This window comes from Caretta caretta, chromosome 1 (assembly GCF_965140235.1).
Source record: "Caretta caretta isolate rCarCar2 chromosome 1, rCarCar1.hap1, whole genome shotgun sequence".
Lineage (NCBI taxonomy): Eukaryota > Metazoa > Chordata > Testudines > Cheloniidae > Caretta > Caretta caretta.
The window spans coordinates 17,730,036-17,755,628 of record NC_134206.1 but is presented as its reverse complement, the minus strand read 5'-3'; the positions used below and the strand labels follow the sequence as shown (position 1 = coordinate 17,755,628).

General features: G+C 43.9%; 1 protein-coding gene across 14 annotated transcripts in view; it reads left to right on the top strand.

Moving 5' to 3' along the window:
- The window catches only part of TENM4 (teneurin transmembrane protein 4), a 2,292,082-nt gene that overhangs the window by 2,092,011 nt on the left and 174,478 nt on the right, over nt 1-25,593 (top strand). For all 14 annotated transcript variants that reach the window (XM_075126359.1, XM_075126347.1, XM_048840453.2 and 11 more), the window contains 2 exons: nt 17,671-17,772; nt 22,434-22,628. In XM_075126359.1, the coding sequence (XP_074982460.1) occupies nt 17,671-17,772; nt 22,434-22,628 (297 nt within the window). The remainder of the gene's footprint in view (nt 1-17,670; nt 17,773-22,433; nt 22,629-25,593) is intronic.

Genomic DNA, 25,593 nt, shown 5'->3' with positions numbered 1-25,593 from the left:
TGAAATTGCAGCCTAGGCTGGAGCTCAGGCTCTGAAGCCTGGGGATGGGGAGTCAGCTTCAGAACTCAAGCTCCGACTTGCCCGACTCTCAACTTCAAAGCACTGGCTACACCACTATTTCAGAGTGCTAGCACGAGCCTTTCTACCCTGTGTCTGTCAGCGTGGCCTGGGAGGCTTGTTGCCGCCAGCTGTGTAGATGTACCCTGAGGCACTTCTGAAAAATTTATCCCACGTCTAGAGCAGAGAAGGCAACTTGCTCTTGGCACCTGTTCAGTCTTTGCTGTCTTTGAAACATCGCAACTGGTGCCAACTAGAGTGGTGGTTTCTGTGATGTAAATAATTGTTAATGAAGAATTGGATTGACAACTGTCATTTACACAGACCACTGAGCAGCCCCTGATGGTACCCGCTTTTGGTCATTTCTAAACCAGGTTGAGTAAAAACTCTGGAACTAGAAGCTTTCTGTCCCATTACCAACCCTCCTAACCTAAATGGGGCTTAGCCCCTTTGTGCATATTGCTATCTATCTAGGTATTATAACTGTGTTTTAAACTGTAATGGATCAATTTCAAAAGGTTCACAATCCAGGTTTCAGGTCAGCTGCTTATCCAAGAATTACCCAGATCTCTTATCTCTGCAAAATTCAGCTTTAAGCCTTGCAAGAAAATACTTTCCCACACCTTTACAGCACTTCCAGTTACCCCTGATGGGTCAAAAGCAGTTGTGGGGGGGTGGGTTGTGGAATTAAAATGTAAATCCTTTAAAAAAAAAACTTTGGTTTGGATCTAGAAATGGAGTTTGTTGGGGAGGGAATGTGGGGAGGGGCTTGTGTTTTTCACACTGGATTACATTTCCTTAGTTGAAATCCTCAGTGAGGTTCTTGTATCTCACCCTCAGTAAATAAGTGACTATGTGTCTATCCAGGTAATTATATGGCCTTCCTCAGTGTAGCATCTGAGTACCTCCTGTGACTGTACCAAAGCCTCCATAACTCCCTAAATCCCATCACTTGTGCCCCAGTCCAGCAAGGCTTCCAAAAACTTCCTAACTGTCAGGGTGGTTAAGCACTGGAATAAATTGCCTAGGGAGGTAGTGGAATCTCTATCATTGGGGATGTTTAAGAGCAAGTTGGACAAACACCTGTCAGGGATGGTCTAGATAATACTTAGTCCTGCCTTGAGTGCAGGGGACTGGACTAGATGACCTCTTGAGGTCCCTTCCAGTTCTAAGATTCTGTGACTGCTGAGCATTCTGATTTCCCATTGAAGTGAACTGAGGATGCTCAGCATCTCCCAGTATCAAAGCCCATCTCTCTAGTTGCCCCTGTGTTGCCTGTGATTTCCAGCAGACTTAATACTTCTCCAGGTTTTTAAGTCCTTTTCAGCTTCAGTCAGTGGCCAATTCCCATCCTGCCATTTGGCTAGTGTCACTGCCAGACAACACGGAAAGCAGATCCCACACTGTTTTGATATTATTTCTTCCAGAGTTGTCATAGGACATGTGCTGCATTGTAGCTGTACCATGCAAATTGAAGTAGGCTGGCTGCACTCTTGTCTAACACCTGTTCCGACGGTGCGCCATTCTGTCTGCTAAATGGGGCTTTCTTAAACAGCTGGGGCCCAAGGTGCTTCCAAAAACCTGAAATGAGACCAGTCAGACCAAATCTAGGTCTTACATAGGATGACCTTTTTTTTCCTCTTTGTAAGTGTCCAAAAGAATTCAACCCTCCCTCCCAACTCTGATGGTATGCATAATGGTTATTTGCAGGACCTTTGAGTCAAAAATTTATGGCACCTCAAATAAAGGGGAAATCTGTGGCACATCTCAAAGATAATTAAGTAGTAAGAAACTATAAAGGTCAGACATGTGGCACTAACAATTTTCACAGCCTCTGTTTCTGCATACGATGCGTCTCTTCCTTGATTCCATGACTGGAAAGGCTACGTTTCAAAGTAACTTCTGGGATTGTCCCACTCTGTGTAAAGCTGGATTAGCAGTAAACCACAGATGGAATAATTAATTCAGCATCAGCTCTCAGGACAATTTTTTTGGCATGAATTCCTCTTCAGAATAGCCCTTGTAATTTCAGAAGACACTGCAGGAATGAAAAATAAATGTTGGTTAATGCACAAGGAATGTTCTCTCTATTTTTGATTAGTAGTTTGCAAAAGAAAAAAAAGAGGTGTTTTTTTTTTAATGAGCTCTGTCTACATCTGTACTAACGTGGACTGGTATCCTTGAACTCACTCTGTCACCCACTGCTTGTCAATGTGCTGTTTGCAGCAGACAAGTTCTCTTGATCTGATAGAGTTTGTACAAAAGGTTTATTGATTGGGGTAATTACCTCAGCTTTAGGGTCAAGAAAAGGTTTATTTAATTCTAAAGTTACTTTTTTAGTTTTGTTATGTTTCTTAGAACAGTGGAATTCTGCCTTAATGACAAGGCTTCTAGTGTTATCTGAAGCCTTCTGGAGAAATTTGCAAATCAAGGAAACTCCAGGACATATGGTTTTAGTTTTTGCACTTTTGTGTATAGAGCTCTGTCTGTATGTCCCAGGCTGCGGGCTAATGTAAGCACAGCTTGTTTTATTCCTGTGTCATATTACAGTGCTGCTTGACTATTAATTGCATTTATGCTCTAGCAGTAAAGAGCAAAAATACGGGTTCTAAGAGTTGCTTGTATATTTTGGCAAACAGAAGGAAAGCCGTCTTTGTGTTGGAACAACGGGCTTCTTAGTGCTTAATTTTCAAACGTCTGTGCTTAAAGGGTACCCATAAAATATGTGCTTGGATGCATGAGCAGGTAATTGAGCACATCCGTCGGGTAGAAGCCAACAGAGGGTCAACTTCTCCCGACAGTTACCAGAGATTTCTCTTGTTCTTTGTAGAGGGGGAAATGGTCACCAGCCTGCTCCCCGCCCCGCTCCCTACCCCCACTGTGTGGTAACCATTGGCCCATGGTGATGTTTTAACAATGACCACTTTTCTGCATGCACAAATTCATACATAGTGAACCTGTGACTCCTTTCTTTAATTAATCCCTACAGCACGCTCTGCAAAGTACATACAGTAAGTGGTGTTGAACCCATTTTATAGATGGGTAAACTGAGGCACAGGGAGGTGAAATGATTTACCCCAGGTCACACAGCAAGCCACCTGGAGAGCCAGAAACAACTAGGAATTCAGACACCCATCCCCCGTCACCCCACTCTAAAAATGTAACCCATTAAATGTTTGCCATTCTGGGTACTGCATCCATAATTTATTAGCCCAAGTCTGTGTAAAGTGAAAATGAATTTATTTTTAATGTACCTAAAATGGTAGCACTGCTAGATTTAAAGACAGTTATTTAACTGAATAAGTCCACATTTGAGGTCGTGTGTGTGTGTGTTTTTCCTAGAATACATACACACATTCACAGTGTCATTTCAAATGAGACTCAAAGCCAGCTTTAGCCTTGCCCCAAGCTACAAGCAAAGAAAATGTAACATACTGATCTTCCCATTTGCTAGTTTAAACCTTAAGCCTGAATAATTGTTGTTTCCTATATTAGTTTGCAACAATTTATATGAGTGAGAAGGGACAAAAAAATTTCAGTAGATTTATGCTTGCAATCCCCTAGGCAAATCAGGGATATGAGAATTTCATTTATTGGACCATAATTCAGATTTTGAAATACACCATTTGCAAAAAGAAAGGAAGGAAAAGAAACATTCCCAAGATATGGTCTAGAACAGCGGTTCTCAAACTTTAGCAACCCAAGGACCCCCATTTTGATTTAAAATTTTTTGCAGACCCCCAAGCCTCCTGCTCAGCCCCAGGCCCCGCCCCTACTCCACCCCTTCCCCCAAAGCCTCACGCACGCCCCACATCTTCCCGTCCCTGCTCCACCCCTGCCCCTCCTCTTTCTGCCCCCTCCCTCAAGCACGCCGCATCCCTGCTCCTCCCCTCCCTCCCAGAGCCTCCTGCATGCCACTGAACAGCTGTTCCCGAGCATGCAGGAGGCACTGGGAGGAAGGGGGAGGAGTTGATCAATGGGACCGGCAGCCCCGAACATGATTCCGCCCCGTCCCGTGAGTGCGCCCCGTCCTCTCTCCTTCCCCTCCCTCCCAGCACCTCCTGCATGCCGTGGATAAGCTGTTCCCCAGCATGCAGGAGGCGCTGGGAGGGAGAAGGAAGAGTTGATCAGTGGAACCCGGGAACCCCCTAGAGTGTACATACACCCCAGTTTGGTCAAGAGCACCATTGTCTTATTAGTTGCAGAGGTGAAAAGTACCCTCATTATGCATAGGACCTGCAATTTAAAGATTCCCTCTCACCTAAGTAGTGTGGGAACTGTATTCAAGTAAGTAGGCTTTATTACGCCCCAGGAGCTCCATTTTGCTGAAACTTCCTCCAGCTAGTTTATGACATGTGTGATAAATGAGTAGTTAAGAGTGTCTGAGATAGCTCAGAGATTTTGAAATGATCCCAGGTAATTCCTTAGGAACTATAATTCGCTGTCTCTTCTGTGACTTTCTTCAGTGTTCATGCGTCTCTTAAGGTATCAGAGTAGAAATTGTGTTTGTTGTGCATCCCTCAACAGCAGAGGCACATAGGGAGAGATTTTCCAAAATCGTGCAATGCTGCGCTAACTCTGGTCCAGGTCAAGTCAATGGGAGTTTGACCGTTGACTTCAATTAGAGCCGAATTACCATTGACTTCAGTGGGAGCAGAATTAGGCCACCGCTCAGTGCTTTTGAAATCCCACCCATTGTGCTTCCAAGCAAACAGTGACCTTCATCTATCAAGCATTCCTCGCTGGCAGGATTTCTCGTAAAAAGGAGAGTGAAAGGTGAGGGATGAACAGGAGAGATGAGCGTTCTCCCAAACCAAACCAAACCTTCCCCTATTTCCAAAACTAGACTCAGATCAAACCTCCTTTAAGCTTCTGAAATGATTAGGCTTCCCCCATCCCATTTCCAGATTCCAGCTGGGACTAGAACCAGAAGTTCTAAAAACATGCCACGAAAGGCTGTGCAGCTTTTCCAGCTTGGTTTTGGAAATAGATGTGCTGAAATACTGTGAAGAAGGTAGCTCTTGCACTAAGTGGGTATGGTGATGAGGCCCTATAAGTAACTAGAAAGTATTTCAAGCCAGGACTAGAAGCAGAAGTGCTGAAATCTCACATGATGTGCTGTCCACTTCGGTCCAGATAGTCTGGATAAGCAGCCCAAGCTTTTGGATGTTTATCCAAACTGATTCCAGACTCCAAATTTTGTGTGCTTCACCATTCTGCGTTTGAAACAATCCAGACAGCAGAGTCACTGCTGCATTGAGCAGGAATGTGCTGTCAGTAGGCTGATGGAAGTATGGGGTACCTGTCATTAAAAATTTGTTTCATTGGTTTCAGCAGAGGAGGAGTTTAGGGAGATAAAAATGAAACTGGATGGTGTGATTATGGTACTTCACACTGACTTTCTGGGGAAGCTGTTTAAAGGCATGTCTTCCCAATGCCCTTTTCCTACTTTGGCTTCCTGATACCTGCATGTGGAGATTAGACCTCCAGTGGGATTTGAGAGTAAAAAGGGGTTACATACATGGATCTTTAATTAAATCAGACCTCCCAACCTTCAGAAAAATATCAAAATCTGGCAAACCGTCATGTGGCATTAGCAGAATCAGCATCAAACTAGGCGTCCTGCAGATGAGGAAACTGAGAACGATCACTCAGAAATAATGACTGAGTTTCCATGATGCTGTCAAGACATTCACATTCCCAGCTGCCAGGTGTGGATGATTTGAACTAGAAAAGTAAAAGGATTCTAAAATACAGATGAAGCAGAATAATTGAAATTTCTGCAGGTGCAGAGAGGAAAGAACCAATCCTTTCAGACTTCAAATTGGGAAGGAAAAGGAGGAGCAAGAGACTATTGGATCCAGCATGTCTGCATTTGCTTTAGTTTTGGGGTCTTTTATTTACCCATAGTATCAAGTTTGAAATTTCTAGATGTCTGAAACCTTTTTTATCTCCTCTCTCCTCCATAATCCTGTGTTAGCATTATTATCAGAATTACTGTAGCAGCTGACAGTCCTTTCGATTTATAATTCCACCTGCCCTGCAGAATGAATTTAATTGAATAGCATTGTTTCCTTAGAAAACAAATGAACCCCCAGGAGCTCCCAATGTGCTGGACAGATGAAATTATGGGTTGTGTTCACTGAGGGTCAGAATCTTCTTCAGTTTTTACTGTCTTTTACTTCCCAAGGGCTGTTATAGTACCTGTTAAACAGGGAAAGCAGTGATGAGACTTACTGTGGCTGAGGACAGTTATTGCAGTGAGAATATTGGTGTGAATATTCCCCTGGGCCAGAGCAAGGACAGAGAGAAGGTGGCTTGCTGGGGCTGGCTGGGACCACAGCAGCAACACGGGGTTGCTGAAACATAAAAATGACCACACAAACACACACAGCACAGTGCTGTGCCAGGGCCTCCAGCAGCAGAGGAGGGCTGCGGAGACCCTCTATGTCAGTGTTACTACACTGGAGAGTGGGGAGGGTCTTATGCCTTGGCATCACTGGCATAAAAGGGTTCAAGGGGCAGCGACGAATTGGGCCCGCAGGCCTGACTCCCTGCTGCCCTTCCCCATGTGCAGTCATTCACACTGGTGCAAAGGGGAGGTAAAACACAACCAGATCAGAATGGACATGTTTGCTGCTCCCTTTACTCAGGTTTAAATTACTAGAGAGGGGGCGGGGCTTGTGGAGAGTCAGTCCTAATGGCTTCCTGCCTGGGCATAACTGAGTTTATTTACTTAACTTGTAAAAATCCATCTGCGGTAACCCTTGGATCACGTACAGCTGGTTGGTTGGTTGGTTGGCTTGTTTAATGAAAGCATTCCTGTTTGTAGCAAGATTGTTCAACAGGAATAGGATAGACAGGCCAAGCTTAAAAATCACTTTAACATGGGAAAGGGGATTTAAAACATGAGCCGAGATGGGTTTTCCTGCAAGTTCGGTGCTTTGGTATGGTTTTCTGTAAATGCTGTCTCTGCCCCTGGTTTGTTGGTTTTTGTCTGGCAGTCTTCTTAAGCGTCCAGGGCCACTGCTTAATGGGTCAGCCAGCCCAAGCAAGGGTTAAGTGAACATCTTTTTCTCTGAAAGTGAGCAGGTTGACATGCTAATTCACTCAACCTGCTGGAAACCTCGGAGGAGAGCAAACGTCTTTGAGCCCACTTCTTCTGGAGAGGCAGTGTGGACAACTAGTTAGAGCATAGGACAGGGAATCAGGATTCCTAGTCTTGTGCTGGCTTGCTGTGTGTCCGTAGGCTAGTCATTTAACCTCCCTGGATATGTCTACACTGCAGCTGGGCGTGAGCTGCTCAATGCAGGTAGACACATTGACACTTTCAGGGCCCAAGCTAGCACCCTAAAAATAGCAGTACGGACATTGTGGGACCGTCAGGGGCTTGAGCTAGACACCCAAGCTCAGGCTCATCCTGGACTCTTCAGTCCAGCAGAGAAAGGTATAAGACAATCCAGTGGCTGGAAGCTAAACGAAGATAAATCCAAGTGGCAATAAGTTGTACATTTTTAACAGTGAGGGTGGTTAACCGCTAGGACGTTTTACCAAGTGTCGTGGTGGATTCTCCACTGCCAACAGCCTGGGTTCAAGCTAGGGTGGCTAGCCTAAGTCCCTTCAGGTACCCCAGTGTCACACTGCTGTCTTTACTGTGCTAGTTTGAACCCTGCTAGCACAAGTCGGTCTACCACACACAGGCGCCGGCTTCCAACTTTCCCTGGGTGTGCTCAACCCCTGCTCAGCCCCAGGCCCTGCCCCCACTCTACCCCTTCCCCCGAGCACCCATCCCTGCCCCACCTCTTCCCGCCCCCACTCCACCCGTTCCCCCAAACCCCAGCCCCACTTCTTCCTGCCAGTCCTGCCTCTTCCTGCCCAGTTCTGCCCCCTCCCCGAGCACGCCCCGTCCTTGCTACTCCCCCATCCCTCCCAGCACCTCCTGCATACTGCGTTCTGCAGCAGGCCAGAGGCGCTGGGAGGGAGGGGGAGCAGTTGATCGACAGGGCAGCCGGCAAGTGAGAGGTGCTGGGGAGTGGAGAAGAGAGGGGAGCTCGGCTGCTGGTAGGTGCTAAGCACCCACTAATTTTTTCCTGTGGGTGCTCCATGGCTGGAGTACTATGCTACCACGGGTGGGCAGCTACCACGTAGGCATACTCACTGTGCCTTAATTTACCCAGCTGTTCAAAAGTTTGACCTTACTCACTGTATCTACTTCACAGGAGTTGGCACCAGGTTTGATTCATTAAATCATGTTTTTTGTTGATAAGATTAAAGGTGCTAACTTAGTGCAAAGTGTTATTACTAGATATAGCAAATGCTTTACAACCCCAGCTCAAAAACGCAGTCTGGGGATGTTACCAAAAGAAATTGCTGGAGTATCTGCATTGAGTGGAATTTAATCAGTAGTTAGAAAACAGCCCTGGTACTTATTAACTCCTACGAAAGCTACTACTTTCCATTGCCTGCTGGATAACTAGTTTTTCTTTGCCCGTAGATAATTCCCTCTAACTGCCTAGGGAGCGATGATGCTTGGTGGCTATCGTAGCTATAAAATATTTAACTTTAACATATAATTGCGTTACTGCAGCCTCTAATAGGATTTGGTGTCAGCTAGATGTCTGCCTTGGCCTCTGGCCCAAAGATATAGACCCGAGTTATTAAGCTGAATAAATAAATAAGAAAGATATACAGTTAAAGTAGCAATACTGCTGACCAACGAGCACGGTAATTGTCTGAAAGAAAAATCTATCCAGAGTCGAGCAATTTGTCCAGCTCTTTAATGTATTTATTGTATTTCATCCGAATAAAGATAATTCACATAGGTAATTGTAGGCCAGAGTGATAGATGTTATAGAGCTCACCACAATACATTTGGCCTTTGCACATCTCTTTGTCAGAAGCAAAGTGATCCACTGAACAGACCACCAGCCTGGGAGCTAGAAAACATCAGCTCAGTTCCTGCTTCTGTCACTGTGTTACTTTGTAATGTTTGTATAATTAGTATAACTGGTCTGTGCCTCAGTTTTCTCATCTGTAAAATGGAAATAGTAATGGACTGACCTTTACTAAAACCCTTTGAGGTCTTTGGATGAAAGACATGTATAGAATAAAGTCTTATTATTGGTACGGACAGCAAAATGGCATCTAGATTTTCTCGTTTAATGAAGAGAGGCTGCACTGGAAAGACAAGTAATAGGATGAAGTTATACAATGAAAAATTTAGTTTGAATTTCCAGTAACTTCCTAATTGTGAGCTCGCTCAGACTGACAGAGTCTCATATGAGACCTGATCAAAAAACCAGGGCCAGATCCTCAGCTGATATACATCAGTGTGACCAATGGAGTTATGCTGATGTACCCCAGATGGGGATCTGGCTTCTTATCAATTGAAACAATTAAAACTATACTGTAGAAGATGCTGAAAGTGTGCAGTAGGGGAGCAGTTTATCTCTGGAACAGGTGTGTTCTTATCTAATAGATATTTTCCACCTCTTGCTTTTATAGATCTGAGACACTTTTGCAAATCCTTCCCCTCTCCCTGAGCGAGGTGGGTTTGACTAGTGTGTATTGTGGGGTGAGGGTAACTCATGTCTCAGAGACGCTATTGCTTCTGTTGTTTCCCAACAATGCAGAACTACAGGCAGTGAGTCTCATTATGTCATTTATTTCTCATCTCAGAGGAGATCTGAATGTTTACAATGTTTATTCAGGAAATAACTTGTTTTTCAGTGGCTAATTAGATTTTGAAGATTTAATTAGGATGATTCAGCATGCTTCCACATTTGAGTTCTTGTGGTCTCCATTCCAAGGCAAGCCGTTTAAGTTTTGCTGATTTGCCCCGGCTGGGTAGGATCTGCTGGCTTTCTCAAAGTCACTCATGCTGCCATTTGGTTTTGGAAGGAGGCAAGGAAACAATGTTTTCAAAGTTCTCTTTGGCCATTATAGCAAAATCATAGGTTGGGGTTATGCATGGCTTGGCTGAGCCTGCAGTTGGTAATCTTGGTCCTCACTAGCTGGTGTAGTAAAATGTTGGGGAATCACTAGGAAGATATGGGAGACAGACTAAAAACAATAAATACATATATTTTTAAAAATGTGGCCAGGGTATCACATTGAACTTGGACACCCTTTAAGGAGAGCATTGCTACAATCTTCAACAAGGTTGCATAGAATTAATTAGAGCAGTGGTTCTCAACCAGGGGCACATGTACCCCTGGGGGTACACAGAGGTCTTCCGGGGGTACTCAACTCACCTAGATCAGTGTTTCTCAACCTGGGGGTTGTGATCCCCAGGGGGATCATGGGACAGGTTTAAGGGGGTTGCAAGTGCAGGGCTGGCGTTAGGGGGTAGCAAGCAGGGCAATTGCCCGGGACGCCACGCCAAAGAGGCCCCCACCAGGCTAAGTTACATACTTCAGCCCTGAGTGGTGGGGCTTGGGCTTCAGCCCCAAGTGGTGGGGCTCGGGCTTCTGACAAGGTTCCTGAGTGAAAAACTGGCTCAAGTGTCACACTGAAATGTAAGTACAATATATTCCAATCAATTTATTTTGTAATGATATGGTAAAAATGAGAAAGTCAGCAATTTTTCAGTAACAGTGTGCTGTGACACTTTTGTATTTTTATGTCTGATTTTGTAAGCAAGTAGTTTTTAAGTGAGGTAAAATTTGGGGTGTGCAAGACAAATCAGACTCCTGAAAGGGGTACAGTAGTCTGGAAAGGTTGAGAACCACTGAGTTAGAGTGTCAAGTATAATATTGTACATACCTAGGGATATGTGTATAGTTATGACAAAGCTGAAAAATAAGGGTTAGGATGGATACTGGAACTCAAACATACCCCTAACTAATATTATGGTATATGGGCATACTTAAGGGAGAAGAGTGCTTTTAAACACTTGCCCAGTGCAACTGGCTTTGGTGATTTATGGAGTTTACTAATGTAATTGATCATAGCAACCACTGAAGTTTTAGCCAAGTCCTCTCTTTTGCCACATGTGTGCAAACTTAGTTGTTTTATTTTCCATATTTCCAGGTGGTTTTGTTTTTTCCCATATTTTCTTAAAACAATCTTACTTCACCTCGTTTTTATTTTCCAGGCTATGGGTAGAATAATTTGTATGTGGAAGCTGTACGATTGTCACACTAACAGGATTTGAGCTGGTGCCATGGCTCAGGACACACACTTCTTATGTTTCCATGGTGTCAGCAGGCTGGCTTTAGGCATGAGCGTTTAGATGCTCTGTGGTCTTGTTCTCACTTGGCAACTCACATGGTGAGCCAATCTCCTCTGGCATTGGAATCAGAAAGAGATGCAGAGGGTGGCTGACATGCTGCCCTGTTCAGTCCTTCAGGAGCTATGGCTCCTGCAAACATTAAGACAATCCCTCACGGACTGAACTTAGTAAAACTTTACTTTAGGCTACTAGATTTTTCATGTAGACTTCTAACCCCTGAAACCAGATCCAGCCTTGTGATGCAACTGCAGGATTTCTTAGGAGCTTTAGGTAGATGTGATTTTTGTTGTTGCCTCCAAATTAAAAAGAGCACCCAGTTTAGGAGAGTTCTGGAGAACCTGAGTAGGTCCACATTCTGGAATGCATAGAAATGAAATGAATGGTGAATATCCCACTGCTGGGCAGCAGCTCTTAGACTTCTGCTGGCTCAACCCCCCAGTCACAGTGTTTGTTTGGTCTCACCAGAGATAGTGAAGGAAGATCATGTCCATTTAGCACCTACTGTTTGAAAATACTTTTTGAGCTACGTGGAAGCAGTTTCCTTTCCTACCCTGATTCGGGCAAACAAGATGATCGTGTAGCATGGATCTTTCTTGTTGCCAAGAAGTTGGTCTCAATTGTCAAAGAGCTTTTGGAAGAATGTAGGGACCTTAATAGCCCTGTGTTATACCAGCCAGGTTCATATTCTTGGCTGCCAAGCCACAATTACGTGGCACCAGCCACTGAGGGAACAATTTTTTAGTCTTCTCCAGGCCTTTCTGTCTCCCTGGAAGAGGTTACTTCAAGACAATGATGCAGAAAAGCTAATGTGCATAAAATGAGGGCATTATAGTAAGTGTCACTCTCAGACTCATTAGAAAAATTTAACACCTCAGATAGCATTTAACCGTGACAAAGTGATTTTAAGGACCTAGCTTCTTATTAGTGGAATGGGGTAGTCAACACATAATTAAAAACCGAGGGGGTACTCTACAGAGTATTTGCTATTGTGAATTTTCTCCTAAGTGTTGAATTATTGTCTGGCTTTGATTGCAATTATGAGGACTGTGTCCTTTCCCTTTGAAAACTGGAGCAGAATTTCAGTAATATGGTCAAGATGTAATTTGTGGTGAGGCCACACTTGCAGAGTAGCATTCTGGGAAATCAGAAGGTGGGAAATCATGATACCACTTTGAGTGTACATGAGAGGGAAAGGTTGTATCTAATACATGGGTCATTATGTATGTGTTTCCCTGCCCTCTGTTATGTGGAATGCCAGGTCTTTACAATTGTACGTGAATACTACATGCTGCCCATTAGTGTCAGTCACAGAGAGAATAGAAACTCTAAATACTACTGTAACTAATGGAGATTGTTCTTTAATTAATGGGTAAAGTGGTAGGTGCCTGTGGTTTTGGAGCAAAGGTCGTGGGTTCTAAGCCTAATGGTGCATTGCGCTTTAGATGCTGACTGTGCTCTTCGTAGTTTGTATTGATTGTTTTCTTACATGCAAAAGACTCCATGCCCCCTCACAGTTGTAAGGACCCATCTCCTCCTCCTCTGCAACTTCTCTGTTCAGTCATTGAAAATCATAACTTGAAAAGAATGGGAAATTTCCTTATTCCGTGGGTGTTTTATTAACATTGAGACTTGTATCATGCTGAATAATACTTAAATGAGTATCCCTGTTTCCCATTACCTTCAAGGAAAATGCATGTGTAAATACTGCTCAGCATGAATGAAGCTTACAGAATTGAGGCCATAATGGTAAGCTAAGATCTCTCTATCGGACCCTTATATGTATATAAAATATGTAAAAATCAGTCAACCTCTGTTCTAAGAAAATTTTACTGTAAACAGAAAAGGAGTACTTGTGGCACCTTAGAGACTAACCAATTTATTTGAGCTTAAGCTTTCGTGAGCTACAGCTCACTTCATCGGATGCATACTGTGGAAAGTGTAGAAGATCTTTTTATACACATAAAGCATGAAAAAATACCTCCTCCCACCCCACTCTCCTGCTGGTAATAGCTTATCTGAAGTGATCACTCTCCTTACAATGTGTATGATAATCAAGTTGGGCCATTTCCAGCACAAATCCAGGTTTTCTCTCTCCCCCCACCCCCCGCCCCACAAACCCACTCTCCTGTTGGTAATAGCTTATCTAAAGTGATCACTCTTCTTACAATGTGTATGATAATCCAGGTGGGCCATTTCCAGCACAAATCCAGGGTTTAACAAGAATGTCTGGGGGGGGGGCGGTAGGAAAAAACAAGGGGAAATAGGTTACCTTACATAATGACTTGGCCACTCCCAGTCTCTATTCAAGCCTAAGTTAATTGTATCCAATTTGCAAATGAATTCCAATTCAACAGTCTCTCGCTGGAGTCTGGATTTGAAGTATTTTTGTTGTAATATCGCAACTTTCATGTCTGTAATCGCGTGACCAGAGAGATTGAAGTGTTCTCCGACTGGTTTATGAATGTTATAATTCTTTACATCTGATTTGTGTCCATTTATTCTTTTACGTAGAGACTGTCCAGTTTGACCAATGTACATGGCAGAGGGGCATTGCTGGCACATGATGGCATATATCACATTGGTGGATGTGCAGGTGAACGAGCCTCTGATGGTGTGGCTGATGTGATTAGGCCCTGTGATGGTGTCCCCTGAATAGATATGTGGGCACAGTTGGCAACGGGCTTTGTTGCAAGGATAGGTTCCTGGGTTAGTGGTTCTGTTGTGTGGTATGTGGTTGTTGGTGAGTATTTGCTTCAGGTTGGGGGGCTGTCTGTAGGCAAGGACTGGCCTGTCTCCCAAGATTTGTGAGAGTGTTGGGTCATCCCTCAGGATAGGTTGTAGATCCTTAATAATGCGTTGGAGGGGTTTTAGTTGGGGGCTGAAGGTGACGGCTAGTGGCGTTCTGTTATTTTCTTTGTTAGGCCTGTCCTGTAGTAGGTGACTTCTGGGAACTCTTCTGGCTCTATCAATCTGTTTCTTCACTTCCGCAGGTGGGTATTGTAGTTGTAAGAATGCTTGATAGAGCTCTTGTAGGTGTTTGTCTCTGTCTGAGGGGTTGGAGCAAATGCGGTTGTATCGCAGAGCTTGGCTGTAGACAATGGATTGTGTGGTGTGGTCAGGGTGAAAGCTGGAGGCATGTAGGTAGGAATAGCGGTCAGTAGGTTTCCGGTATAGGGTGATGTTTATGTGACCATCGTTTATTAGCACTGTAGTGTCCAGGAAGTGGATCTCTTTTGTGGACTGGACCAGGCTGAGGTTGATGGTGGGATGGAAATTGTTGAAATCATGGTGGAATTCCTCAAGGGCTTCTTTTCCATGGGTCCAGATGTTGAAGATGTCATCAATATAGCGCAAGTAGAGTAGGGGCATTAAGGGACGAGAGCTGAGGAAGCGTTGTTCTAAATCAGCCATAAAAATGTTGGCATACTGTGGGGCCATGCGGGTACCCATAGCAGTGCCGCTGATTTGAAGGTATACATTGTCCCCAAACGTAAAATAGTTATGGGTAAGGACAAAGTCACAAAGTTCAGCCACCAGGTTAGCCGTGACATTATCGGGGATAGTGTTCTTGACGGCTTGTAGTCCATCTTTATGTGGAATGTTGGTGTAGAGGGCTTCTACATCCATAGTGGCCAGGATGGTGTTATCAGGGAGATCACCGATGGATTGTAGTTTCCTCAGGAAGTCAGTGGTGTCTCGAAGGTAGTTGGGAGTGCTGGTAGCGTTGGGCGTGAGGAGGGAGTCTACATAGCCAGACAATCCTGCTGTCAGGGTGCCAATGCCTGAGATGATAGGGCTCCCAGGATTTCCAGGTTTATGGATCTTGGGTAGTAGAGAGAATATCCCAGGTCAGGGTTCCAGGGGTGTGTCTCTGCGGATTTGATCTTGTGCTTTTTCAGGGAGTTTCTTGAGCAAATGTAGTTTCTTTTGGTAACTCTCAATGGGATCAGAGGGTAATGGCTTGTAGAAAGTGGTGTTGGAGAGCTGCCGAGCAGCCTCTTGTTCATATTCCGACCTATCATGATGACAACAGCACCTCCTTTGTCAGCCTTTTTGATTATGATGTCAGAGTTGTTTCTGAGGCTGCGGATGGCATTGTGTTCCGCACGGCTGAGGTTATGGGGCAAGTGATGCTGCTTTTCCACAATTTCAGCCCACCACGTCGGCGGAAGCACTCTGTGTAGAAGTCCAGTCTGCTGTTTCGACCTTCAGGAGGAGTCCACTTAGAATCCTTGTTTTTGTAGTGTTGGTAGGGAGGTCTCTTTGGATTAGTATGTTGTTCAGAGGTATGTTGGAAATATTCCTTGAGTCGGAGACGTCGAAAATAGGATTCTAGGTCACCACAGAACTGTATCATGTTTGTGGGGGTGGAGGGGCAGAAGGAGAGGCCCTGAGATAGGACAGCTGCTTCTGCTGGGCTAAGAGTATAGTTGGATAGGTTAACAATATTGCTGGGTGGGTTGAGGGAACCATTGCTGTGGCCCCTTGTGGCATGTAGTAGTTTAGAAAGTTTACAAAAATTCCTGACAAGGATCTTTTGCTGTGGCAATGGAATGGAATCACACCTATATGAACAAGCATCATAAATAAAGTTATGAAAAGCAACTATTCATAGGCTAAATTGAAATTTTAATTGGGGTCAGGATAGATATGTAAGTCTATCGGTGAAGGCTGCAGCAATGTCAAAACTGATAAAGATCCTGAGTGCCTGCATTACTACTGCATTACTCCCCTGGATTAACAGCATGGTGAATCAGACCGAGAGTGTTAACTAAAAACTGTGGTCTTATTTCCATACACCATAAAGTGGATGTCTGCTTAGCATGAGAACCTCAGTGTCAGAGAGTGATAAGTCTTTCTTTACCTGCACAATAAAGCTCAGGACTTACTGGAACTATAGGTGGAGTCCTAAACACAAATGCCTGAAACTCAGTTTTTGTTTAAAACTGCGATCGCACTCTATGGATGATTAAATTACACCTTGTCCATTACTGTGACCTTCAGGCGTCCCTATCAATCAGGGCAGAGCCAATCAGAAATAGGCTTCCTTTCTGTCTAGTTCAGAAACTAATGCCACCCTTGGCTCCAGATGTTTCAGCTGATTAGAAGAACAGGAAGTTTACAACTAGGTTTGCTACCACAAGGCCCTATGAATTAAGCACCTGAGAGTGCAGAGTTATTGTCAGTGCTCCACCATTCCCAACCTATATAACTGAACCCAATTATAATCCAGTATAACATGCATTTCACTTTGAGGAAATCTGAAATAGTAGTCTGGGATGAACCATGATATGTTGTCATCTTTCCAAGCAGGACACACAAAACTATACTACCTTTACACACACTTTAGTTCAGAGAAGAGTGGTTTTCATTTCCTTTGCCATTGAAAAATAAGGTTTAATAAGCCATGTGCTTCTTTTTATTAAAGACAAACTGTAAACTCTACGCTCTGAGCTGGCATTGTAACAAAACAGAAAGCACTAGACATGATTTTCCTCGCCTATTAACTTTTCTTGGAAGATGACGATCTAATGTTTTGTCACAGTCAGGGAATTTATGGAGTTAACTTGAAACCATATCAGGCTTGGAATTGTCTCCCAAGGGAAATAGTGGTAGTCCCATTGTGTGGGACTTTAAATAGCACCTTACACAACACACTAGAAAATGTACTATGGGAAGCAGGGAGATTGACAAGATGATCCTGTAGGCCTTTACCATCTCCAACTTCCAAATTTGCATGTGTAGTGCGCTTAGTCTAGGGGAAATTCCAGTTTCAGATCAACTCTGTTCTTTTCACATAAATACGTCCAAATTCAAAGGTTCTTAAATCTGCAAAATTGGTCTGGAGATCTTGCAAGAGAGCAAGTTCTGTCAGGAGGTTTCTGGTATTTCATGTCTCCAGTCAAATCATAAATAGGAAGTGCATAGAAAAATAAATAATAGAGGAAACCAGTTACCAGGAATTGTTCAGACTCTGGGTGAAGTTTTGACTTGTTTTAATGGGTTTGCCGATCCATATTTTTTATAGTATTAAATAATGCAGAACTGTTATTTTGTTGTTGTATCTTACCAGACTTTGAGCCTGATCTGGAGAGGAGCTGAGCAACCATAATTCCAGCTGAAGAGTTGTAGTTGATCATCAGTCTCCGAATCAGACCATTTAATTATAAAAAAAGCAGGGCTACAGTGTTAGGGTCAGAACCTCAGCAGGTGTAAATCAACATAGCTTCAAGAATCTGGCTCAGACGAGCGTTTCCCTGTCCACAGTCTGTGCTATTGTGTACACACTTTAAATTATCTGTCCTGCTGATGGGCTCTGTCGAAGACAGAGGATTTCTCTTGCCTAAAGAAAGTATCTCAATTCTCTTTTCATCTTCTAGAATCAGTGGATAATTGTCCCAGTAACTGCTACGGGAATGGAGACTGTGTTTCTGGGACCTGCCATTGCTTCCTCGGCTTTCTGGGTCCCGACTGCGGCAGAGGTAGGCATTTGTATCTGTTTCAGTAACTTCTATACATGTCATTGCCTCCGGTTACAATTCTCACAGCATGGTGGAGGTGTACACTCATGGTTCTGTTCTTCATAAGTAAACCTGCTGCAGATTGTGAGGGTGCAATAGAGTGGAAAATGATTGGCTTTGTGGGTTTGTTTGTTTATTACTTGCCATGCTTGTGGTAACCTTAGTGACACAAACCTCTGAGCCCCCCACTCCTCCACCCCGTAGCTGCATGTGAGCAAACAATGAGGATAATGACTCACCAGGAGCTCTCTCTTTGGGAATGTGTTGAGAAAAGGTGGCTTAGAAAGGCTGTACTATTTTTCTCCAACAGTCCACTTTATCTGTGGATTAGCAGGACTTTATAACGATCCTTTGTCCTCCACCATCAAGAAGGTGGTCCTTAAGCACCCTCATCCCTGCCTTTGGCCTCAGAGGTCTCCCTGGCTTACCATAGATGACCTGCAGCAACCAAAGTGTGGAGGAAGACAGACAAGGGTAGATTAAGGCAACCCCTGGCACTAGGAATGTGAGACCACATGTGGCCCCACCCCTGTTTTAGGGGGTTGACACAGGCACTGCTCACACAAGGAACCCACCTTCGCCCCTACGCCAGTGCTCCCTGTCTTAAGGTTGGTGAGAGGCGTTCCCAAAAGAGAGTGAGCAAACCTGCACCCAAAGGAGCACAGGGCTCTGTGTGAGACTCCTGTTCATATCACCTCCTCACAGCCCAGGGGGAAGGATGACTACAAGGGTCCCTTCACTTCTATGCACACACAGAGTTCGCTGCTCAGCTAGTTGGGCCCAGTGGGTTTCAGAGTTCACAATCCAGTAAAATGAATGGGACAATTCACACCTCTTAGAACTCTTGTTTCAGGCTGCCTGCAGACACAGGTAGATGTCAGTGTATAAGTTACAGTCGGTTCACATTAGCTTCTTAACCACAAGGGCTAGAAACATCACTGGAGTCTCTATACCTCCACCATGGCATCTGCAAAGTCTCCATCAGCAGATGTTCTTAGAGGGGTGGACATCTTAATTAATCTGGTTGTTTTGAGTCCTTCTTATTGTCAAAAAATGCTGTGGCTAAAACCCAGTAGATCCAGATCACACTGTCTGCCTCCACGTGGAAAGGAATATCTGGAGGGACTGCTGCTATTTGTGCATATGTGTGATGGGGTGCCTGCCCCACACTGGCTCTAAGGGGTTAATAGAGCCCTTGGGAGGCTGCGCAGGAAGCAGCCAATCAGAGAGGGGCTGCGAGGAGCAGCCAATCAGGGCCAGGTTGGCCCATATAAGAAGGGTTGCAGAGCAGAGCAGCTTCAGTCACTCCCTGGAGCTTGAGGAGGGAGGTGGACTAGCTGCCTTGCAGCCTGAAGGCAGCAAGCACCCTGGGCAGAGCAGGCAGAGGCCCAGGAAGATAAAGGCAGCTCCTGGTGGGCTGCAGGGATTTGCAGGCTGAGGCTGAGGCTCTGGGGCAAGGGCAAAGGCAAAGAGGGTCCTGGGGCTGGCAGGAAGTGGCACAGGAAGATCTACTGAGGAGCTGTAGGGGACACAGCAGGTGGTGGCCATCTACAGGGTCCCTGGACCGGGGCCCAGAGTAGTGGGCGGGCCAGGGTCCCCCTGCATTGCCACTGAGGAAGTGACCAGACATTAGGTCACAGTTGCCACTGAGAGAAGTGGCTGAACAGCAGACTGCAGATCTTCCAGAAGAGGGGAGCACAGAGTGTGGCATAGCTGGAGGGCTGGGTCATGAAGAGGGTGCCGTGATCCTGGGAGTGACCTGGATTCCTGGAGCAGAAGTGATGGTGGCAAGACTCCACCAGAAGAGGGCACACTGGCTAGCAGAGCTAATCCCCAGGACAGCCAGCAGGGGGCACCGCAGTGGTGAGTTGCACCACGTTAAAATGTGTTGTCTGTTGGATTTTCAGCCAGTGGTGTTCCTGCGGTACTTATTAAGTGGGAGCATCTTGCTGTGAGTCATGATACCAGTGCTCTGGGATCTGCTTGGCTGCCTGTTGGTTTCCAGCTGGAGTTTAAGGTGTTGGTTTTGGCCTGCAAATCACTCAATGGCTTGGGGACCCACCTACCTGAGAGACTACCTCTGTCTGTGTGCTGCTGTGGAGATCAGTAAAGATGCTCAGGCTGTAGTTCCATGTGTTTAATTCAGTTTTGGAATTTGCTTTTCAGCTTGGCCTGAAATTGTGGGGTCTGTTATTGCATGCTGCAAGGCTCATCTTTTGTGGGAAGGAACACAATGAGGCCTTATAGCAGCTCGAAGTGGGGATGAGGGGCTGAACCAAGGGGTCATTATTAACTTTTTCCTGGGTGGCTAGTTTTAGCCGCATGAGGGAGACTAGGCTTGTCGATTTATATTGCTGAGCTAGAATGTTGGATTGATCCCAGGGTCTCCTAGAGCAAGGGACAGGGGCTCTTTTATTTTGTAAAAATCCATGCAAACGAATAAAGTATTTTGCAGTGATATTCTCTAGTGCTGTGCTTTACAATGAGTGGTGAGTGTTTGGGTCATTGCAATCGTATTTGTTCAAGGGAATTACCATAATTTAAAGAGGAGCATCCTTAACACTGTGTGTTTGGCTAGAATCTGAATTATAAAGATTCCACATCTATAACGGTCCAGCTAAAATACATGGTTTTTAAAATGAGGTACAAAGGGAAGGGATTAAAGAATTCCAAAAATCCCTGCTTTCCCTATAATTGTGGGATGCAACAAAGGAGACTTTGCAATCACTGTTGCCTTGTCATTCTCAGCAGCTGTTTAGAGACAATCCTGGACGTGTTCTCACACAGGGCTCTTTAGCGCTCTAGCCTTCTCACATGTGGCCTGCAATTTATCTGATCTTGTACTGAGTGATCAACTGTCTTGTCAGAACACATGTAAATCCTTCTCAGCACCTGTGTAGTCTCACAGGTTAAAGGGGATTATTCTTTGTCCTTGTTCCGGAAAACCGTGGCTCTGTCTTCTCCCTGTACCTTGAAATAGGTTCCATTATTCAGGGTTTTAAATTTTAGACAGGTGAATGGAAACCTTCAGTCAGGTCAGCTAAAAAGTTAAATTACAGAGCTTCTTTTGTTCTGGGCAGTGTGTAGCACCTAATACATCTTACCCAATTTACGCCTTGTGCTGTGCACATAGATATCACCTTGCAAATGATGCACTTGACACATACTCTCAGTGTACCTTATTTCAGGCAAATAAAACACTGTTTAGTAGCAAGGAAGCATTTCCAAGGTCCTTTCCCTTGTAAATCTCTTGTATTTTAATCAGGAAAATATCTTCCATTGCAGATCAAGCAGGTTTAATACAATGTCAGTGGTGGTAACTTACTATATTGGGCCACTGCTGTCATGATGCTTTCACACACTCAGATTGGCTTGCCTGTAATGAGAGGCATGAAAGCAACACTGGAGAAGCATTGTGATACTATCCTGAGAGGATAGCAACAGATAGTGAGATGATTTCTTTAGCTACAATGAATATCTCTTCCTGTGTGCACTGAAATGCAGGAATAATGTAAAGTAGGGGCATTGTATTCAGCACAAGTGTAGCGCAGGTGGGTTACAATACAGACGGCAGTATTGTATACAATTTCTATATAGTGTTCTTCACTAAAATGTTCAGAAAATGCGTTAGTGAGTAACAGACGTGAAAGCTAATGCTTATCCAGCTGCTCTCATCTAGGATGACGTGGGCAAAAGAAAACCAGGATATACACGTGTCCTTGCAGCCTAATTTTATTCAGTGAAGAGAAAATGGAATGATGCAGTACTGTGGCAAAGAGGGCCCGGCTAAAGAGAATAGGTTTTGAGATGTGCAGTGTTATACTAAACTATCTGTGCGATCTTGTACAGTATTTAGCTCTTAGTACCTTTTCCCAGACCTGAAGAAGAGTTCTGTGCAGCTCAAAAGCTGGTCTCTCGCACCAACAGAAGTTGGTCAAATAAAAGATATTACCTCACCCACCTTGTCTCTCTAGGTTTTGAGATGGTATTGAAGAGAGGAAGCATCTCATTTCCAGTTAGACATGGCAGTAAAGGAGAGTCATGTTGAGGAGCATAGGGAAGCCCAAGACTGGAGCTGTGGAGTTCGTGAGCACCAAAGGAGCAGGACGTATATTCAGAGAGAAGCATTTTGAAAAACGAGAGGACAGTTTTGAATTTTATTTGGAGATGGAAAAACTAGTGAAACTGATGGCCATAAAAGGTGGCTGGGGACCGGGCGATGCGCTATCGTGAACTGAAGTGGGAGAATAATCGGCTGCAGAATTCTGGTTGCATCTCAGCAAAGAACTTGAAGACCATAAAATCAGGAATTATACAGCACAAAGGTCTGAGGGAACCAAGAGCAAAGAGATTCCAGGCAGACAGACAGACAGATGGGAAACTGATCAGAGAGTGAATCAGGGGCAATGTAGAGCTGAGTGTGATCCATATAAAAGTGTTGCCCTTGGTGTTAAAGGCAGAGTTGAGATACCCCAGAGGGAGAGTATATATGAAGAAGAGAATAGGTCCTTGAGCTATCCTTAGTGGAAGGAAAGAGGGGTATAGTTGGACCCCTCTTTCCTCACCCACATATAACATAGGTACAATATGTTTTAATGCTGTTTCTTTTCCATTTCCCTCAGCATCTTGTCCAGTACTGTGCAGTGGAAATGGTCAGTACATGAAAGGGCGATGTTTATGCCACAGTGGTTGGAAAGGGGCAGAATGTGATGTTCCAACAAACCAGTGCATTGATGTATCCTGCAATAATCATGGCACATGCATCATGGGGACCTGTATCTGCAATCCAGGGTACAAGGGGGAGAGCTGCGAAGAAGGTATTTGCAAGTTACAGTCAATTAGCCTTTTTTGCATTGATTGCTGATCTATAATTACATATGTAAAGACGGTACTGAATAGTTCTGGCACTTAGATACCACAGTAATAGGCACCTTAGAAATATAACAGATGGATGGAACACTAAAATCTTACGTTGTAATAGCTTGTGGTAATCTGTGATATTTGTGCAGTAATTGGGTGAAAAGCCATCAAATGTTTCAGATAGACCGACCTGGTTGAAGGGTCAGAACACCTGATCACATGTTCAAATGTTCTTATTAAAGCATCATTTCCATTTACACATCTAAACATATAATAACTTTAAGAGGGTATTTTTCTGGCATGCTATGCCAAGTGATCGTGGTTGCTTACATATATAAAGCGATGGAGTATGTGAGAGGCCCTGCTTCCTTTCAAGTTGCAGTGGGGGAGGTTTAGATTGGATATTAGGAAAAACTTTTTCACTAAGAGGGTGGTGAAACACTGGAATGCGTTACCTAGGGAGGTGGTAGAATCTCCTTCCTTAGAGGTTTTTAAGGTCAGGCTTGACAAAGCCCTGGCTGGGATGATTTAACTGGGAATTGGTCCTGCTTCGAGCAGGGGGTTGGACTAGATGACCTTCAGGGGTCCCTTCCAACCCTGATATTCTATGATTCTATGATTCTAAGTTTAAAAGCGTAGATGTGTTCAGGACATGAATTTAAGCTCAACTTCAGAACCGGATATGATTTCAGTGGATCTGCCATAAATTTCTTTCACTTCCCATTAGCCCTGAAACATTGTTCCCATTTACAGTTATTTTTGTGACTCCCAAGTATGGTGCTGATAAGCACTTTAATTCGTTTGTGCAGGTAATCATCATATCTGCCATCATGGAACATGAACAAGATAAATGTTCATCTTCCCCAGTTCATAACCACCTCTTAATGCAACAGTTCTTTACAAACACAAACAAAGAAAACACAAAATGGACAATTGTTTCCATATGTGCAAATTATCCCTATCAGCCAGTTTTAGAGATCTCCAGAAGGGCCGGACTTTCAGAGGTGTCATGGCTCCTGCTGTGACTTCATTTGAAGTTGTAAGTGTGTAGCACTTCTGAAAATTTAATGCAGGAAACCCCAAAGACAGTTCATTCTGGGTTTAATTCCTCTTTCCACAAATGCCACTCCAACCCCTTAAATGGTGCATAGGCTTCAGACATGACCTTTGGACAAGAGTGAATGTCACTCCATAATTTACCTGCAATTTGCTACAGTGAGTATGAGCGAAAGAATCCCCTCAGCTGGTTACTTTTTATACAATGGCAATGAGAATAACCTGAGCTGGAGTCCGGTACCCAAACGGCACTTCTTAGAAGCATAAAATGAATTCTGGGTTGAGCTTCTGGCATTAGATGGCTTGTGTCTCAGTGACAATTAGTTGGATACAGTGATGGTGTAAATTCCAGGCTACTAAGCCATCTCTTGAGAAAACTTACCTTGGCTAAAAAATGCTAACAGTGTAATAGATCTGGGAAGCAGAGAAAACTCAAGTTATTATTGCTGAAAAGATTTACTAAGTGGGTCACTGTATCTCTTCATTATTAAATCATCACTGGTATCTAAACAAAAGTGGAAAAATGGAAACTACTTAAGAGTCAGAGTCAGATTCTGCCCTCAGTTAAATGCATGAGTAACCCTATTGATGTCAGCGAGGTTTAATGTACGGAACACAGAGCAAGATCTGTTTTTTTTCCTAATATGAACCTCCTTTCCCCAGCCACGTTTGAAGCAGTGGAATAAATAAACCCAGTTCAGTTGTTTTATATTATCACTGTGGCAGGGGACAGTATCAAAGTCCCATTAGGTGGAAACATGAAAAAGAACGAGGAACAAAGAGAACATGATTTTTCTTATGAGGTTTTAGTATTTTTCTATTATACATTTGTTTTTCATATGCAAAATATAATTTGTATTATGCCACAAAGAGGAGCGGGGGAAATGAACCTAGCAATATGCCATGTAGGAAAACTGTAGGATTTTTTAAATCTAATTATATACATTTTTTTAAATTGTGTTTACTTTTTTATTTCTCTTTCATGAAAGGACATCTGGTATTGATTCCTTTTATTATTTCTCAGTTTCTTTGGTGTCGCTTCAATCCTTATTCCTTGTTTATAGTGAGTTTTCTTACTAGTGTTTCTTCTTCCTATTCCCCACCCCCGTAGAAGTTCAGCAATATGTATAAAACATCAGTTAACAATCTTACATAGGTTGTTCTCTTCACTCTTCTAAAGTTTTATTGCCCCATATTTTATAAGGCATAGGCCAAGCCAACAGGTCTTAAAGCAGGGGACGAACAAATTTAAGCAATGAAAAATGAGAAGTTACTTTTTGGGTACTAAATAAATAAATTACTTGCTGCTTGATTTATCTCACTGGCAAAGGTTATGCAAAAGGTTTAAGCTATAAATGGGACACTTTCTAAACAGGAATTAGACAATTCAGGCTGTTTTCCAACCTGTAAAACAAATATATATGCAAAACTCAACTGTTTGTGGGTTTTCTGTGTTTATCTTTGTACCCTCTTTCCCCACCCTCCCTCTCTTCCTGAGCTAAGTGGTGAAGTTTATCAAGCAGAACTCCCTGAAAAAAGTACCATTATCCTCAAACCACCAAAGCAAGAAAAGCAGAGAGCATAAGTCCCTATTCCTGTCCCAGGGTCCTTGCCACAGTGTAGAACGCTTAAAGAGAGATGGCTACTGAGGGCAAGATTAAAGTTTCCATTGTTTGTGACATCTTTTGAAAGGGCTCATTTCAACATGAAAAATGGTCTTGGGATTATGATAAATGGGGGGTTCTGACACACACACATTCCCCCTCTATAATCTTGTGTGTTAGAGCTGAGGAAGCAGAGTGCTGGCCTTCTGTGATGGAGCCTCATTTAAAACTTACCTTTTTTCCCAATCGACCTTCACAGGGA